General features: G+C 33.8%; 1 protein-coding gene across 1 annotated transcript in view; it reads right to left on the bottom strand.

Moving 5' to 3' along the window:
• The window catches only part of ADK (adenosine kinase), a 470,150-nt gene that overhangs the window by 295,628 nt on the left and 153,626 nt on the right, over window positions 1-20,896 (bottom strand). Inside the window, exon 4 of the mRNA XM_005864654.2 lies at window positions 13,602-13,680. Coding sequence (XP_005864716.1) covers window positions 13,602-13,680 — 79 coding nt within the window. The remainder of the gene's footprint in view (window positions 1-13,601; window positions 13,681-20,896) is intronic.

Below are 20,896 nucleotides of genomic sequence, written 5' to 3' on the forward strand. Positions count from 1 at the left end.
CCAAGCAAACCTCCTGCTTGCTTCAGCTGAGTGGCTGCCGGCTGCCATCTCTTGGTTGCATTAATTTGCATATCTCGCTGATTAGCCAAAGGGAGGCATAGTGAAGGTATGGTCAATTGCCATGTTTGTCTATTATTAGATAGGATATGCACATATATATGCACATAGTTGTAAAGGGATAGAGTATTTCTGAAAGCATGCACAAGAAACTCATTACAGGAATCACATCTAATAAAATGAACTTGGCAAATCAGAAAAAATATGTTCACAGCCAAATTATTTATAATAGCCAAGATCTAGAAACAGCGCAAGTGCCCATCAGTAGATGAGTGGATAAAAAAACTGTGGTACATTTATACCATATGCACTGTAAAAAAGAGCTCTATGGATGAACATGGAGATTATTATACAGTGGGGCCTTTACTTACGAGTGTCCCGACTAATGAGTTTTTCGAGATATGAGCCGTCTCTCGGCCGATTTTTTGCTTTGAGTTGCGAGCTAAAATTTGGGTTACGAGCCAGCTTCAGATACCCCACTGCTAGTTGGCGCAGCGAACGTCACAGTGAACGCCACAACATCAGCCCAGCATCACGTGTCTCACTCGTTCACTTTATGATTTGACATACGAGTAATTTGAGTTACGAGCTCCGTCACAGAACGAATTAAACTCGTAAGTCAAGGCCCCACTGTACTAAGCAAAATAAGCCAGTCAGAGAAAGACAAATACCATATGATTTCACTAATGTGAGGAATCTAATGAACAAAATAAACTGATGAACAAAATAGTATCAGAGGCATGGATACATGGAAGAGACTGACAAATGTCAGAGGGAAGGGGGGGTAAGAGGGACTAGATAAAGGAAGGTGAAGGGATGGGCTAAAGAATATACATGCATGGCGCATGGACACAGACAACAGTGTGGTGAGGGCCAGGGGTAAGGATGGTGGGAAGGGGGGTGGGTGGAGGTGGGCAAAGGGGAAAAAATGAGGGACATCTGCAACAGTGTCAACAATAAAAAAATTTAAATTAAAAAAAGAAACTGGGCAAGTGGAATATAGGCACAGGAAAAAATCCAGACTTTTCACTATATACTCTCTGGTACATTGAAAATTCTGGACTTAGTGCATATTAATTATCTGTTGCTGCCAAACATGGTGGCTTAAAACAAGAAACATAATCTGGCAGATTTTATGAGCCAGGTTAGGTTGCAGTGAGTAAGTTGGCCAGGGCTCCAATCATCTGAAGATTTGATTTAAGCTGGCTCCTTCACATGGCTAGCATTGTTGTAGCTGGGATGGTGGGAAGCTTTAGTTCTTCCACATGTGGACTCTCCCTAGGCTGACTGTCCTTATGACACAGCAGTAGATGTTCCCATTACGGGTGTTCCAAAAGACAACTGTGTGGAAGCAACGATGCCTTTTATGATCTAGCCTCAGAAACAGCACATCATCATTGCCACACATTATATTTGTTAGAAGCAAGTCACTAAGTTTGACCCATTTTCAAGGGCAGGGAAATTAGACTCCACCTTTTAAATGAAGAAATGTCCAAGAACTTGTGGGCATACTTTAACCAAAATGTGTGTGTTACATTTTGAAAAATAAAAATATTTTTATAATATTAACTCAAAAGATTCACTCAATTCTGTGGTAGACATACTTTCATCTTTAATCAAAAGGATGATGAAGAGTACTGGGAGATTTAAGTTGTATGAAATGACAATACAAGATGAACATATGCTGATATCTAAAATCCAACCATAATACTGTGCTTCTGAGAAGTCACAGTAGGCAGAGCAGCAATTTCATAAATATACAATTAAAAATAACTTTAGAAGTATTTGGGAATCCAAATACAGGACTATTTTGAAACTGGAATTGGCCAGTGCAATTTATCAGTGCACGTCACCTACTTCATATAAAAATTTCATTAAAATACTAAGAAATTAAATCACAATTTTAATGATGCTAATTATCACACTGAAATATTGTCATAACACTTTTATGTGCCAGCACTTTACCTACTAGTGCATACTATTCATATCTTTATTTTACACTTTACCCTCACACTCCCACAAGTGTACAAATGAGCAAACTGATGCACAGGAAGACTAAACAAAGTTGCCCAAAGTCATATATTCTAAAATATATGGTTCCCAGAACTGAGCACCAGACCCAAGTGCTCAAGAAATATACTATCCTTAGTCCATTTTCCTTTATTTGGAATACTATTTTTACATTATTTTCCCTAAGACTGTGTTTTGGGGATTTGTTAAAACTACATGATGCAAATTGAACTTACTTAAAAAAAAAAAAGCAGCAAAATGTTAAGTTCTATGTTGATAAGATACAACATCCATTTATGATTAAAACACTCAATAAAATAGGTATAGAATGAAAGTACCTCAACATAATAAAGGCCATATATGACAAACCTTCAACTAATATCATACTCAATGATGAAACACTGAAAGGTTTTCTTCTAAAATCAGGAACAAGACAAGGATGTCCATTCTCACCACTCTTACTCAACATAGTACTAAGAGTCCTAGCTAGAGCAATCAGGCAAGAGAAAGAAATAAAAGGCATCCAAATTGGGAATGAAGTAAAATTGTCACTTTTTGCAGATGACAGAATTTTTTATGTAGAAAAGCTATTAGAAACAATAAAGAAATAAAGTTGCAGGATACAAAATCAACAAAGAAAAATCCACTGCATTCCTATATACTCACAAAGAAATTTCAGAAAAAGAAATGAAAAAATTCCTTTTACAACTGGAACAAAAAGAATAAAATATCTAGGAATAAACTTAATAAAGGATGTGAAGGACCCATATAGTAAAAATTTTAAAGCATTATTAAAAGTGACTGAGAAAGACACAATAAAATAGAAAGATATTTCGTGTTCATGGAAGAATCAACACAGCTAAAATGTCCATATTACCCATATTTAGAGATTTAATGCAATCCCCGTCAAGATCCCAATGACATTTTTTAAAGAACTAGAACAAAAACTTATCAGATTTGTATGAAACCACAAAAGACCCCAAATAGTGAAAGCAATACTCAAGAAAAAACAAAAAAAGCTGGATCTATCACACTACCTGACATCAAACTACATGACTGAGCAATGATAATCAAAACAGCACGGTATGAAACACAGACACACATACCAATGGAACAAAACTGAGAGCCCAGAAATAAAACCACATGTGTTTGGGCAAATAATTTTTTACAAAGGAGCCGAAAACTTACAATGGAGAAAAGAAAGCCTCTTCAGTAAATGGTGCTGGGGCCCTGGATGGTGTGTGACTCAGCTGAGCATCATCCCATGCAACAAGGGGTCACAGTTTTGATTTCCAGTCAGAGCACATAATCAGGTTGCAAGTTTGATCCTGGTGGACATGTATAATGGAAGGCAACCAATCAATGTTTCCCTTTCCCATTAATGTTTCTGTTTCTCCATCTCTCTTTAAAATCAATAAAAACCACACAGCCTGGCTGGTGTGGTTCAGTGGTTGAGTATCAACCTATGAACCTGGAGGTTAGGGTTCCATTCCCAGTCAGGGCACATGTCTAGGTTGTGGGCCTAATCTCTAGTGGGGGGCATACAGGAGGCAGCTGACCAATGACTCTCTCTCATCGTTGATATTTCTCTCTCTTCCTCTCTGAAATCAATAAAAATATATTAAAATAAATAAAAACATATTTAAAATAAATTAATGGCACTGTGAAAATTGGAAAGCCACATGAAAAAGAATGAAACTAGACTAGTTTGTCCCCATGTACAAAAATTAATTCAAAATGAATGAAAGACCTAAATATAAGATCTGAAACAATAAATTGCATATAAAAAATATAGGTACTAAATTTATGGATCTTGGACTTAGAGAAGATTTTATCAATTTGACCCCAAAGGCAGTTCCGGGAAGTAAGGGCAAAAATAAATGAATGGGGCTATATCAAACTAAAAAGCTTCTGCACAGCAAGAAAGTTCACCAACAAAATAAAAATGCAACCAGCTGAATGGGAAAAGATATTTTGTAAACAACAGCTCCAACAAGGGGTTAATATTCAAATTATATAAAGAACTCTTACAACTCAACAACAAACAAACAAAAAAATCCAGTAAAATAATGGACAGACAACCTGAACAAACACTTCTCCCGAGAAGGCCAACAGATATATGAAAAGACGCTCAACTTCACTAGCAATTAGGAAAATGCAAATCACAGCTACAATGAGATATCACCTCACACCTGGTAGAATGGCTATTATCAACAAGACAAATAATAACCAGTGTTGGAGAGGTGGTAGAAAAAAGGAAACCTCATTCACTGCTGGTGGGAATGTAAACTGGTATAGCCACCATGGAAAACAGTATGGAGGTTCCTCAAAAAATTAAGAATAGAGTTACCATATGACCCAGGAATCCCTCTTCTAGGTATTTACCCGAAAAATTTTAAAACATTTATTTGTGAAGATATATGCACCTCCACCCCATGTACATTGCAGCATTATTCACAGTGACCAAAACATGGAAACTACCAAAGTGTCCTTTGATAAATGATTAAAGAAGATGTGGTACATAAATACAATGGAATACTACTCAGCTATAAGAAAAGATGAAATAATACCATTTGAGACATGGATGGACCTTGAGAAAATTGTGCTAAGCAAAATAAGTCAGTCAGAAAAAGCTAAGAACCATATGATTTCATTCCTATGTAGGATATAAAACTGAAACTCATAGACACAGACAACAGCGTGGTAGTTACCAGAGAGAAGAATGTGAGGGGTAGTAAAAGGGGCCAAGTATATGGTGATGGAAGATGATTTGACTTTGGGTAGTGAGCAAACAATGCAATATACAGAATATGTATTTAAAAATGTACACTTGAAACCTATGTAATCTTATTAATCAATGTCACCCCAATAAATTTAAATAAATAAAAATAAAATTCTAGAACTATGTAAATATGCACATTTACTCAAATACTACTGGAAGAAAACAAAAATGAGATTGTCATTTTCCCCTTTATTTTTCAATTTTCTAATGTGTTTTGTTTAACAATTAAAATGATTAAAAAATTTATGGAGTCCTACTGATTCCAATATGATGGTAAAGTGTAAATCTGCCACTGCTTCTTAGATGTCAGGTTTAATTAAGTGTCAGAGTCCAAGAGCAAAGTTTGCTTCTCTACCTGCTACTCAGTCTCTCCAAAAGTATAAGCTGTCAAATCAGAAGCTTTGTACATTGTCCCAAATCCTGTACATTACTTGTAGCCAGTGCTGCTATAAAATTAAGATTCATCCCTTAGGGGCATAAAGGAAATGGTTAAGAATTGATAGTAACTGCTTTTTAAAAAATGCAGCACTGGCTATATTATTAGTGACTATTATCTTTCACATTTAGTAAAATCTTCCTCAGGGTAGGATTGCATCTGTAAGTTTTGAGAAGGGAAAATGACCCATTTAAAATAATTTAAATAAGTACTAGTCTATATACTTAAAGTTTTAAAAATTTTCATTATTTTAGGCACATGACACATTTATATAAATGCTTCACAAAGATATTATTTTATGGTTACCCAATATATTTAAATATCTGGAATTTCTCAAATATTAGTTTCCTATACTAATTATGTTAATCCAGCGGTTCTCAACCTGTGGGTCGCGACCCTTTTGGGTAATGTTTCTTTTGTTACAATACATACAGCATACAGCAACTTATTTGAACTTTACTTAAGTTTTATTTGAATTAAACAATTCATAACAGTAGCAAAATTACAGTTATGAAGTAGAAACGAAAATAATTTTATGGTTGGGGGTCACAACATGAGAAACTGTATTTAAAGGGCCAGAAGGTTGAGAACCACTGTTAAATCTATCTGATGAACATTTCATTTGATTTAATTTGAGAGAATTTTTCATTTGACAAATGTTACATAAAACTTAAACCCCTAGTTGTCAATAAATATGAATAAATACTATTGTTACAGAACTGGAAAGCAATCTGATTTATTTAAGGAAATATATTATTGTAAATGTTCATATTTACAGCAATGGTATGCCATCTTTATACACTTAACACCTCAACACCGATTCTTTTTTTTTTTTAATGTATTTTTATTGATTTCTGAGAGGAAGAGAGAGGGAGAGAGATAGAAACATCAATGATAAGAAGAGAAAATCATTGATCAGCTGCCTTCCTGCATGCCCCTACTGGGATCGAGCCCACAACCTGGGCACGTGGCCTGACTGGGAATTGAACTGTCACCTCCTGGTTCATAGGTCGATGCTCAACCACTAAGCACGCCAGCTGGGCTCAACACCGAATTCATACACGGGTGGGATCCCTCGGCCTGGCTGGCAATTGGGGATGATCGGGGCTGTCTCACCCAATCCCGATTAGGGCCTATCGGGGCCAGCCAGGGGGAGGGATGCGGGAGGTTGGCTGTGGGAGCACACTGACCACCAGGGAGCAGCTCCTGTGTTGAGCGTCTGCCCCTGGTGGTCAGTGTGTTGTCATAGCAACCGGTCAACTGGTCATAACTGTCACTTAGGCTTTTATATAGAGAGATTTTGTATTATTTATTTTTCTGTTACATAAATGCTATTATTTGAACAAAACAATAGAAACCGTTAATAGTGATAATTATTAATAATGAAAAGTAGGACTAATTAAATAAGTATGAGAAAATATAACAATTGTTATTAATGTTTCTTTTGTTACAATACATACAGCATACAGCAACTTATTTGAACTTTACTTAACTCTTTACTGGATATTTACATTTTATAGGCCATATGTGCATTCTTAAGATATATAAATGTAAGATTTTTGAAAAGAAGAGTAAGTACAATTAGATTAAACAGATATTACCAATGGTTAGTAAAAAATAACATTTTTCATTTTGTCCCTTGAAATAATATAATAATACAATATTTTTACTCTTTGTGATTCTTTTCCAATACTATTTCTCTGAACTATTACCATTAGGACTAGACCCATTAGGACATCCTTCTTTTATGTGTGGTAAAATAATATAGTTAAATGTACATTTCACTTTTACTTACAGCTCTGCTCTTATCAAGTCTACATTCTTGCTTTTACTCCAAATGTGATGACATCAAGCTAAGTCTTGTTCCAACCAAAGCATTTAAGCATGGAATACTTAGGATTTTACTTATTAGCAACAGCTGGTATTTAGATATATAAGAATTAGTTTCTAGCTCTACAAAATAACCATCTAACTTGAATCTAAATGCTTGTTTTGGTATCCAATTTTTTATCAATCATGTTTATAGATTCTGTTTATAGATTCATTATATATGCTATCCATCTCTAAAATAAACATCATTTCAAAACACTCCGAAGCACCTTAGTAATTTCAACTTGTGCTGTCAAAAATTGATTCCAAATAAGTTACAATTCTAGTAAAGAAATTGAGAAAGTTTTATTTAACTTGCCAGCCCTTTTGTGATGAACTTTTCCCCCACTTAAGTTATAAAGCAATCATATTACACACAAAAATGAGTCATTTGTTTGTTGTATGTATGTCATCAACACTTTAGAAGAAATGGCATATAAATTTGTTTTACTGTAATTTTTTTCTCCATTTTCATCTTTTATGTATTATTACCAAATGAGACAAAGACATTCTTCCTGTCTCACGTTTAAAAAATATTTTACTGCCGATATCTTAGCTAAGTCCAGCAACAACTATAGCCATTGCTTAGGCACATGCCCAAGAAGGCTATCTCCCTCCATATCTTTAAAGTAAAAAAATCACATGAAGTACATCTATACATTTTGATAAAATCGAAAAGTGACCAAAACGTTCACTAGGAAAGCATCAATATCACAGGTAAGCAGATCACACCCCCTTTCCGCACTATGGTATACAAGGTGTGCAGGATATTTAGCAGATGATAGCCTTTTATTTCATTAAGAAGTTTACACTGAATGGAATTTGCCAAAATTTAAATTTGTACTCTGTCAAATATGCAGATGAAAAAAAGTTTAGAATTGTATTTGGATGTGATATCCACAATATTTTATGTTGCCTGTGGTTTCATTAAAAAGAACAAAACAAAAATATTTACGAGCTAATGGGAACAATTTCTTGCTGACATAATTTGCCACATCACTTAATATATCAAAGTATGATTGTTGGTAAGATCTGATAGAATTAGCTTTACATTGTAAAGTGTTGACCTTTACTTTCCATATTACTTTCAGTTCATATTTCATAAAGATGATGACTTTTTCAAATAATGTTCCCTTTCAATGTCTCTGCATATTTTTCCATAGCTACCATGTAAGTTATTGTTAAATTACTGAAGAAGGAGAAACCTATCTAATCCTGGTGTGGTATGGGGGAATTACCTTGAAGCACTGTTAGCCTCCATGTACATAAGCAAGCAAGCTATCGTAGAGGTCACAGAACAGAAAGGGCCTACCAACCAAATTAAGATATGAAATCACAGATTTATCCATTTAAGACACAGCAAGAAGCAAAGGAAAGAGCTGGGTAAGTTAATACTTTAGGGTGCAATCAAGTACTATAAGGACCATGCTACTTGAATGTTCAAATGTCCTGCCTCTTCTCCACCTCATCAACTTTTCCTGATAATGACGGTGTGGTTATGAAAATAGGGTCACAATATGAGAAAGGGGGCACATAACTAGTGCTTAGGAACAAAGAAGTGTACTCACTTGCTTTCTGGGAGAGATTCAAAAGCAAGGATGTTAAAGCTTGGGAAATAGCTTGCTGAATAGTCATGGTTTTAATTTCCTTTCCTGGGTACAGTGCATGTGGGGCCAGAATTTGAACATACTGTCACTAATGAGTGATCTATTTGAAGGTGATATAACTAACTGTCAGCCCAGTGGTACATGATCATGATATGATCTTTCCATTCTGTTCTATCTATGAGTAATAATCCTGTTTGTTATAGCAGTTTTTCTTTATGCTATCTTTAGCAGTCTTAAAGGTTACACACTTACTTGCTATTAATATTTAACACATCTTGTCAAGTTTGCCTATTTCCCAAACTAGTTGCTTATTTATTATATATACTTATAATATCCTGTGAGTTTTGCCTAATTCTTATAAGCTACGCATTTACTATCTATGAATTTCATCCATCCTGTTTGTTTTTCTTATCTTTCTATAAGAATTTAATATTTTTTAAATACATATTACAGAAAACACATATTATACATGGTATATAGCAACAAAATTTATAGAATTAAATGATATATGAATACTTGAATGATGACTGAATTCTTATTATGGATCTTATTCTATTTTAGATATACAGTTCACAGACACTCAACTAGTATACTTCTATTGCACTAATATTTTTGTCCAATATTTGGAAAATTTTCAATAATCTAGAGTAATAGAGGAAAGCTGTAATCCAGTTGTTTTCTGGGGTGAAGGATAATTCAAATGAATAAGAAAAGAAGACAATGACCCCAAAACATCCAATCAAACACACTAACATTAACAAAACCCAGCACCATCCCTGGTGGGCTGTCCCTGTCAACTCCTTTCTATTGTATTTGCCTAGACTTTTTGGACAGCTTTAAGCCAATTTCAATGTCCTCATTCATTCACCACATTAGATACAACCAAGGCTATTTTAGGATTGTTGCCTCTAAGGCTCTAAATACTTTTTTTAGATTTTACTCAAAATTTAGACAAGACAGCTTAGGTTACCAGTTATTACCTAACACAATGACTAAAACATAGCAGATGCTTAATGTACAATGCACAATCTGCTTTACGTACAATGGAATCAGTTCTTCCTGTTAATGACTGCCAATGAAAAATCTGAGAAATTCTTCTTCTAAAAGAATATTTTTCAAACTGTGTGGTTATCCTAGTCATAAATTACAATTTGGCAGTTATGTAGTTGGCTCATCAATCAGATGGAAAGGAAAAGTACTCTCAAAATATTAGAAGAACTGAAAAGCTAAACAAGATGTTCAATTGAGGGCTAGATTGAAATACTAGTAAATATTTTTAAGTGGATGAGAGCCACAAACCTGGTTGTACTGTCCATGAATGGGTAAATGTAGTTTTGTTAAAGTAAAGAAAACTCAGAAAAAATGGGGAAGAGGGGAGATGACCTTCAACCTTAGTGGTTTCCAAACTTTCCTTTGAAAGTACTATAATTTTTTTTAACATTCATTATCTCATTAATCCTTACAACTTCCATCTGAGGTAAGCTTTTAACCCCACATTTAAATATGAAAGGCCCCAAAAAGTTGACTAAATTGATCAGCCAGTAAAGTGACAAAGATTGAACTTAAACCCAGTTCTAATGGACTATATGATCCTAAGATCAAGCCCATACTCTCGTTCTGTTGCCTCTCTGATTGCTGAATAAGCAAATGAAATCTATAAATGCATCAGGTTGATATCATTCCCTGCTGAAGCATTTCTAGAATCTATTTTTTATTTTTAATTGTGCTAAAACAGACATAACACAAAATTTACCTTTTTAATCATTTTTAACTATATGAGTACAATGGCATTAAGCACAATCACACTGTTTACAATCATCACTACTATCCATTTCTAGAACTCTTTTCATCTTGTAAAACTAAAACTCTACCCATTAGGCAGTAATTCTGCATTTCCCCTTCCTGCCACCCCCCGGGGCAACCACCCTTCTACTTTCCAGCTCTATGAATTTGACTACTCTAAGTACTTCATGACTAGCTTATTTCACTTAGCATTAATGCCTTCAAGATTCTTACAGGTCTGTAGTATGTCAGAATTTTTTTCCTTTCTAAGGCTGAATAATATTCCATTGTGTCTATATACTTTATACATACATATATGGGTATATGTACGTACACACACACACACACACACACACACACACACACACACACACACATATTTTGTTCATTCATCCACTGAAGAACACTTTGGGCTATTGTGAATAATGCTGCTTTTAATTCTTTTGAGTATGTAACCTGTCTTAGTCTGCTTAGGCTGCCATACAAAATATCATAAACTGGATCACTTAAAGCAATAGAAAATTTATTTCTAACAGTTCTGGAGGTTGAGAAATCCAAGATCAAGGTGTAGTTGGTTCAGACCCTAGTGAGAACACTCTATCCTCATGTGGTAGAGAGGAAGGGAGGAAAAGGGGGAGAGGGAGAGACACAAAGAGAGAGCAAGCTTTGTGGTGTCTCTTCTTATAAGGGGATCCCTCATGATCTCATTTAGCCATAATAACCTCTCAAAGGCCTCATCTCCAAATACGATCATATTGGGTGTTAGGGCTTCAATATGTGGACACAAACATTCAGTCCATAACATACTCAGAAGTGAAATCGCTGGATCAGATAGTAATTCTATTTGTAATTGTCTGAGAAATAGCCACACTGTTTCCATAGTGGCTACACATTTTTACATTCCCACAAACAGTATAAAGGTTCCCAATTTCTCTACATCCTTGCCAACACTTGGTATTTTATGTTTATGTGATAGAAACCATCCTAATGGATATGTGGTGGGCAGTAAAACTTTTAAAAGCTAATATACAAAACAGGAAAAAAAAAGAGAACTGCTTGCCTTTAAAGCAAAAAAATCTAGAACAAATCTAACATTGCCCTCGCCTCCTTATGACAGTCTCTGAAAGGTTTCACAAAAAGTTTGAAAAAAAAATCTTAGGAAATAGACTGATAAGCCAGTCTTATAGTGGGGAGTGGGGTTCAAGTTGGGTAGAGAAACACTGCTATTCAGGGTATCTCTGTTTTCCTAGTTCAAATGTAAAACTTCCTAAAATCTAGGACATGAGATAAAAATCCTACTGAGAAAATGGGAATTATTGTGAGTCAACTAGGAATAGAACATCACACTGGAGGTGTACTTAGGAAGATACACAGTTTTGCCTTCAAGTTTCCAGAAACTGAAGAAATCACATATATATCATGTGAGTACAGATATATTTTTATTCTGGTTCTTATAAATTTGTTTGTTTGTATTCTAGGGATAGAGAGGGTTGCTCCTACAACATTATATTATACTTAATAGTTTATAATTCTCTCTCCCCATCCCTACACCCCCACCGCCAGATACATTTTCACTACAATAAACACTTCAACGGTGTGGGCCAAGTAGATTATTAGCTTTTGTATCACCAACATCTAACAGACTACCTGGAACATAGTAGAAATTTAATAAATGACAAGAAATAAAGGGAGAAAAGGGAAAAACAAAAAAGAACATTTCTTGTACATATTGGCTGAGCTGATCCGAACTGAATTGCTCTCCCTATGATATCAAAGAGAGACTGCTAGTCTGGCAATTAGGCCAACTACAAAAATATCACTAATAAGATAAAAATACTGGATGAGCCACTCAAAACTTTGAATTCCATATATTTCCTTGCTAAAGATAGGAATAAATAAAGCATTACTAGAGTACATTGTTACAATGCACATGGAGTATTATAAAAATTGTAAAATAATAACTGTTGGACAATGATTATTTTATTAATGAGAACAATATCAGCCAGAAATCCAATAAGGTCATGATATTAATTATGTAAGCAATAAACTTTGGAAAGGTAGAGATTGATGAAAATGCTCAAGAAAGGAGAGAATTTATTAGTGGGCAGCTAATAGTCTCCCAGATCTAGAAAGAGAAACAACTGAAGAGGTATTAGAATGTGTTTTTGATAGACTAAGGCTTTAAAAAAGGTATCAGTTATGGACAGAATTGAGTCCCCACTCTGCAATTCATATGTTGAAGCCCCAAACCAGTGACTTCTTTGGAGATAGGGCCTTTCAGGAAATAATTAAGTTAAATGAGGTCCCAGGGGTAGGGCCCTTATCCAATAGGACTGGTGTCTACATTAGAGGAAGAAACACAAGAGATGTCTGTCTCCATGTGGGCACAGAAGAAAGGTCATGTAAAAACACAGTAAGAAGGCAGCCATCTACAAGGCAGGAAGGAGATCTCTCCAAAAACTAACCCTGATGGAACTTTGATCTTGGACTTAAACCTCTAGAACTATAAGAATATAAATTTCTCCTTTATGCCATCCAGTCCGTGGTATTTTATTATGGCAGCCTGAGTGAACTAATACATTATCCCTTTTCTGTTAGAAATGTCCTTTCTAAGCACTATATGAAATGCAGAAGCCATAAAGCTTAATTATATTAAAAAAACTAAACACTTCAGCACAGTAAAAGCCACTAGAAGAGTTAAAGTACAAATAATACTTTCAATTTATAGGATAAAAAGCTATCAAATGAGGAATTTCTACAAACCAGTACATGAACATTTAAAAAATAATAATCAAAGAATTTGACAATTAAGAAAGAAAAAATGTAAATAAACAATAAACACATTAAAGATGTGCAAGCTTACCAATAACCAAAAAAATACCAATTAAAATAATTTTTGTTGATTAGATGGAAAATGACTTCTAAAATCCTAATTCAGAACTGACAAAACTATTCAATAGCAACAAAATATAGATTGGAACAATTATGCAATGACCAAAAGTCTAGAATCAGTTTGAATCTATTTCTTTATAACTTTTTAAAAAAAGAATTAACCAACCTGGGCCACTTTCATTGAATTCTGGGTAGAACCACCAGCATGATATTCGACTTTGAATTTTTTTACAAGTTCATTAAACCTGTAAGGAAACCACAGTAGAAAAAGTAAGTTAGCATATGTCAGTTGTCACAATGCAAATTTCTGATTAGAAGCGCATTAAATTGCAATTAGTGGAATTTTTAATTATATAATTATGATGCATAAATGAATTAAAATAGTGTATAAAAAACTTTGCTAATACCCATACTTAAGAAATTTATTATACAAATGTACAACTATAAGAATTTAAAATATAAAGGCTTTCCATTATTAATCATTAAACTAAAGTTAGAAATAAAAATTCATAATAAGCAATGCATATTTTCCTACATTGTTGCTCTCTAAAATCTTTATAAATGTATATTCTTATAAGTTTTAAAAGTTTTACATATTATGAGGACTAACGGTTTATAATTTAAAGAATCAGGAAACCACATTGGGTTGTATGATTATAGGCAAGTTGCTTGGTGACAATTTCTGTATCTGACAAATAAAGGCACAGAGAGAGATGATTTAAGCTTTGATACCTCATTATTTTGGAATCTGATAAAAGCTAACTTCTCTTCAGGAAAATATATACATAGTTAATATACATGTAACTTTTCATGTACACCCCTCCTATTACACACCCTCAGCCAGGGGACTTTGGACACTGATTGGAATAAGGGTCACATTAGATGGCATTTACTAATGTGGATCACAAGTCAGTATTCCCAACTACATGTCTCGAGGATGTGAGTAGAATATTCAAGGAAGATTTCAGACTTGAAAATATTTTCAAAACTTGTAGTAGATCCTGCTATTCAAGTGAAACATTTTACAGAACTTTAAAATATATGTATATAAAAAAAGATAAATTCAAAGATGGCTAGATTTGGGATAGAGAAAAGGGAGTTATAGCCAGTCGCATATTCAAATTGCCTTGGGATTCCATCTGTAAAACCTGAGATGCCAATGAACACAATTAGCAAACCTGCTCAGAACTTTGACAGCAATATTTATCTACCACTAATACTACTAATGTAATGACAGTAGAAAAGCAAAGTACATAGGACACAGGTACATATACTAGTAGGTGGGTGGTTTGGGTAATCACAGGAAGTTCTCTAATTACTTTATTAACTAGGTAACAGCTAAGAGTAACATTAGAGATTGGAGGAGAAAGGGGGAGAATGGACAAAGTAAACAGAGAGTGATCAATTGCCTTAGTGCAGAGATGAGGACCTGCAATCTTAATTGCATAGAGAAAATATTTGCACAATACAATGCAACAAAATTACAATATACAGATGTATATTGCAAACAAAATTACCCAGTATACACGTGTACTAAAAAGAACCAGGAAGATTACAACCAAGGTGTTAACAGTGGTTAGCTCCAAATTAGAAGCAATTATGAATCTTATATAAATTTATTGAATGTGTAATAAGCACATAAACTATTTTGTAATAAAAACATTTTTAAGTATACTTCATTTTATAATGGAAGAACATAGCAACTTTCTATACAATTATTTAAAAAGCACTATATATATAGAACAAAGTCAAACAAAAAGCATAAAGCAGAAAAGTAAGTGATTCTGAATGAAACAGGCAAGGTAAGTTTAACATCTGGAACTGGAATTTGACAGATAAGGAAGAAAAATTATTCAGGAGGGTAAATAAAAAAGACATGACATATTCAGAGAAACAGGTTAAACACAGACTAAAATGTAGGTCAAAATAAAAGTAGTAAAAACTGACAAAGAAAAGGTAGATTGTTCTCTCTGCCAGGCTAATAAATTTAGACATTATTCAGTAGACAACTAGGAATTATTAAAATCTGTTTACTACTAGTGTGAAAGGCAGCTGGTTTGTTTGTTTTTAAATGATGATAGCACTGTTTGGAGGACAGGATGGAATAAAGAAAGGAAGTATGTCAATTCACTATTGTAAACCTGAAATTAATATAACAAATATAAGATTGTATACCTACTATACTTATATAAAAAATTAAAAATAATAATAATAAAGAGGTAGATCACCTGACTAGAATAGTTCATACCAAAGATCAGATACTGAGCTTACAGCTGGAGAAAAGTGATCAAGCTAAGGAATAATTTCTGATGTTAAAGACATAGCATGTGATAAATAACTGCAAATGGAAGATATGGCAGAGGAATGACAATTCTGAGATTTGTACTTTGGATAACTAGTTGGATGGTATTTGTAAAGGAGATACAGGAAAGAAGAAAAATCATATGCAGCAAAGAAAAATCCTAAATGGTTGACTGACAAACCAAAAACATTTCTAGCCCTAGCTGGCTTGGCTCAGTGGATAGAGCATTGGCCTGCGGACTAAAGAATCCTGGGTTCAATTCCAGTCAAGGACACATGCCCGGATTGCAGGCGCGATCCCTATGCAGGAGGCAGCCAATCCATGATTCTCTGTCATCATTGATGTTTCTTATCGCTCACTCTTCCTTCCTCTCTAAAATTAAAAAAATTATTTTAAAAAAACACACACAAAAATATTTCCACTTAGAAAATTTTTTGCAATGAGGCAAGATTTGTTCCCTTTAATCTTCTACAATTTGATCATGTGCTTATTTCAATTTATAGTGAAAGCATTTTTATTAAGGGTAACTTTTAAATAAAAATGAGTATCACTGGGGTTTAATTCAGAATTTCTTGCGGACTAATCTTATGGAAAAAAGCAAAAAACAATATACTGTATATTTCTAAAGAAGTTTTAGTATTTATTCTGATAGTGTATAGGGGAATTTAAATTCTAAGTAATGCTTTCCACTCTCATATCACATATTACTAAATACCTAATAAACAATTTAGAATTCCTGACAATTAATATGATGGCTATCTATCTATCCGTATCTATATTTATGCTTTGCTTTTGATAAGAAAAGTAAAATACAGGGAAGTGGAGAAGGTTTCAAACACTAATGTGGTAGGCAAAACTGTGACTAAATACTAGTCTTTAATCCTAGTTTAATATTAAATTTCTGGAGACACAGTAACCTCCTCAGAGTGGTACTGTGCACAAGAAAAGGTATCAGATCAAATGATCAAATATAGAAATTTTTAATTGAATTTATTGGAGTGACACTGGTTAATAAAATTATACAGGTTTCAGGTATACAATTCTACAATACATAATCTGTATACTGTATTGTGTTTACAACCCCAAATCAAGTCTCCCTCCATCACCATTTATCCCCCCTTGAAAATGAAACCATTTTTATTAAGGATAACTTTTAAATAAAAATAAGTGTCACTGGAGTTTAATTCAGAATTTCTTGCTATTCAATTTCCTTGAATTGCTTCAAAAAGGAATAAAATGCTTAATTATACATTTAACAAAGGACGTAAAAGACCTGCACTCAAAAAATTATAAGACACTGAAGAAAATATCGAAGAAGACACAATAAAGTAGAAGCATATGGCAAGTTCATGGGTAGAAAAATTGAAGTCATTAAAATGTTCATGCTATCCAAAATAACCTATAGATTCAATGCAATCTCTATCAAGATACCAATGGCATATTTCACAGAATTATTTAGAGTAAATATTTTAAAAATTTATATGGAACCACAAAAGATCACGAATAGCAACAGCAATCTTGAGAAATAAGAACAAAGTTGGAGAAATTATGCTACCTGATATCAAACTATACAAGGCCATAGTAATCAAAACAGCATGGTACGGGCATAAAAACAGACATAGAAGAGGGGATAAATAGTGGTGGAAGGAGACTTTACTGGAGGTGTTAAACACACAATACAATATACAGATGATAATTTTATTAACCAGTCACCCCAAGAAATAGAATAAATTTAAAAATATATATATAGATCAATGGAACAGAATAGAGAGCCCAGAAATAAACCCATGCCTTTATGTCAATATTTGACAATGCAGGCAAAAACACACAAGGGGGTAAAGACAGTCTATTCAATAAATGGTGCTGGGAAAATTGGACAGATAACATGCAAAAAAATGAAACTAGACCACCTTCTTACTACACAAAAACTCAAAATAGATTAAAGACTTAAATGTTAGACTCGAATCCATAAAAACCCTAAAGAGAACACAGGCAGTAAAATCTCAGACATTTCTCATAGCAAAAGTTTTACTGGTTGATGAGAGAGAGAGAGAGAGAGAGAGAGAGAGAGAGAGAGAGAGACATGGATTTGTTGTGCCACTTATTTATGCATTCATTGGTTGCTTCTTGTATGTGCCCTGATTGGAGATCAAACCCACAACCTTGGCATATCAGAACAATACTCTATCCAACTGAGCTACCTGACCAGGGTTATTTTTTCTGTTATATAGTTTCAGGCAAAATTAAAAAATAAAATAAATAAAAATAAACAAATGGACTACATTAAACTAAAAAGTTTTGCACAGGAAAGGAAACCATAAACAAAATCAAAGGACAACCCTCTGAAGGGGAGCCCACTGAATGGGAGAATAAATTCACCGATATATCTGATAAGGGCTTAATATCCAGAATTTATAAAGAAGTTATATAACTCAACACCAAAAATAAAACCAAACAAAAAACAGCTAATCCAAACAAAAATGTGCAATGGATAGACACTTCTCCAAAGAGGACATTCAGATGGCCAATAGACATATGAAAAAAATGCTCAGTGTCACTAATGATCAGAGATATTCAAATTAAAACCACAATGAGATATCACCTCACATCTATCAGAATAGCTATCATCATTAAATCAACAAACAACAAGTATTGACAAGGACAGGGAGAAAAGGGAACTCTTGTGCACTGTTGGTGGGAATGCAGATTGATGCAGCCACTGTGGAAAGCAGTATAGAGTTTACCTCAAGAAATTAAAAATAGAACTGTCTTATGACCCCAGTGATTCTCCTTCTGAGAGTTTACCCAAAGAAATACTAACTTGAAAGAATATATGTGCCCCTATGCTCACTGCCGCATTATTTACAATAGCCATGATTTGGAAGCAGCCCAAGTGTCCATCAGTAGATAAGTGGCTAAAAAAGCTGTGGTACATTTGCATAATGGGATACTACTAATCGGTAAGAAAAGAAGGAAATCTTACCCTTTGCAACTGCACGGATGGATCTGGAGAGCATTATGCTAAGTGAAATAAGCCAGTCAGAGAAAGACAAGTACCATATGATTTCACTCATATATGGAATCTAATGAACAAAATGAACTAACAAGCAAAATAGAGACAGACTCATAGATAGCAAGCAGGCTGACAGATGTCCACGGTTGGGGGTGGGGGGAATTCAGTGCAGAGGTAGAAGGGTTGAGCAAAAATAATTTAAAAATGAGAGAAAAAACTCATGGACACAGCCAAGTGTGGTAATTGCCTGGGGGAGGGACATGGGGAGAGGTAGAAGAAGGAATAGGGGAGATAAATGGTGATGGAAGGAGACTTGACTTGTGGTGAATACAGTGTACAGATGTTGTGTTATGGAATTATGCACCTGGAACCTGTATAATTTTGTTAACCAGTGTCACCCAATAAATTCAATAAAAAGAAAAAAAAACAATATTTGTTGGAAGATGCTAATATAACCATGTATAGTTACCATACCTTAGAAAAATAATCACAGGACTATTAATTCCACTGACTGAGATCCACACATATGGATCTGAATGAAAAGTAAGTCTTACTCCCATAACCTGAGGACCAAGTATGGTTTAGTTCAATTTGTAAGATTTAAAGGTTTTAAAATCTAGAGCATTTTGAATTCCTATCTTCATTTGGTTTTTGGTTAAATAATTTCTTCCAAAATGCCTTTTTAAACCTTACATGAATTACCCATAAATCATCAAGACAAATGGCAAAGTTATATAAATGTGAGAAATTGAATATAAAATTTTAGAAATACTAAATTATTTTCTGACATTCCTAAAAAACACTGACTTAGCAGCAATGATATTTTTCATATTACATAAAATTAATCCCTGACAAGTCTGACATCCTATGATATAGAGTCTGAATATGTCACAGTGATTCTAGTGATTAAGGATACAAAAGCACAGTTCATAATTTCTGACTTAAACATAATTGATCAACTATTTTTAAAATAGACTTATTGTTATAGAAATACTTTTTACTATAATTATTAACTTTGAGAAGGTTATACTATCCAGAATATTATCAAGAACTCTCAAAATAAAAAATTGGGCAAAATATTAATAGTAACAAAGAAAAGATACAGATGGCAAATAAGCATAAATTTTTAATATCATTACTCATTAGGGAAATCCAAATTAAAACCATATGGAGATATATCTATTAGAATGACTTAAAAAACTGACAATACTAAGTGCTGAAAAGGATGTAAAGCAATTGAAATGCTCATAAAATAAAAATGAAAAATGGTACAGCCTCTTTAGAAAATAATTTGGCAATCTCTTTAAAAATTAAACATGTAGTTACCAGACAACTCAGGCACATGACGGGTTATAAAAGCCTTATTTATAATCACCAAACACTTCAAACAACCCACATATCCCTCAATTAGTGAATGGATAAACAAATTATAGTACATTCATACAAGAAATACTATTAAGCAATGAAAAGAAACAATGAATACATTCAAGAACATGACTGAATCTCAGAAATATTAGGTTATGTTAAAGAAAGCCAGACATAAAAGGGCTACATAAAATATGATCCCATTCATTTGACATTCTGGGTAAGGTAAAGCTATAGGAATAGAAATCAGAGTAGTGATTGCCAGCAGCTTAGGGGAGAGAAGAAACTGACTATAAAGAAATGTGAATTTGAGGGGCAATGGAAATATTCTATTTTGGTGATGATTACACAAATTGTATACACTTGTCCAAACTCATAAATTGTACACATAAAAAAATAAATTTCACTCCATATAGATTATACCTCAATATATCTTATTTTTTAAATACACACACACACAAACACACACACACACACACACACACACACACACACATCTAGGTAACCAATTAAGGAAATTCCAAAGAACAATCTGTCCCTCTCTGCATTTATGTATATACATATGTACATCTCTACCTACACAGAAAGACATAAACATGGACACACAGAGACATACATAAACCACATTTTAAACTCAAAATAATCCTAAAGATCAAAACAATTATCCCAATTTTCTAAGTAAAGACACAAATTTTGAATTTTAGTGACTCATTTTTAAACTTTGGATTTTGAAATTAGTTTCAAAGTATGAAAAGGCTGCAAGAATAAGAGAACACCTGTA

The sequence above is a fragment of the Myotis brandtii genome, unplaced genomic scaffold (genome assembly GCF_000412655.1).
Source record: "Myotis brandtii unplaced genomic scaffold, ASM41265v1 scaffold190, whole genome shotgun sequence".
Classification (NCBI taxonomy): domain Eukaryota; kingdom Metazoa; phylum Chordata; class Mammalia; order Chiroptera; family Vespertilionidae; genus Myotis; species Myotis brandtii.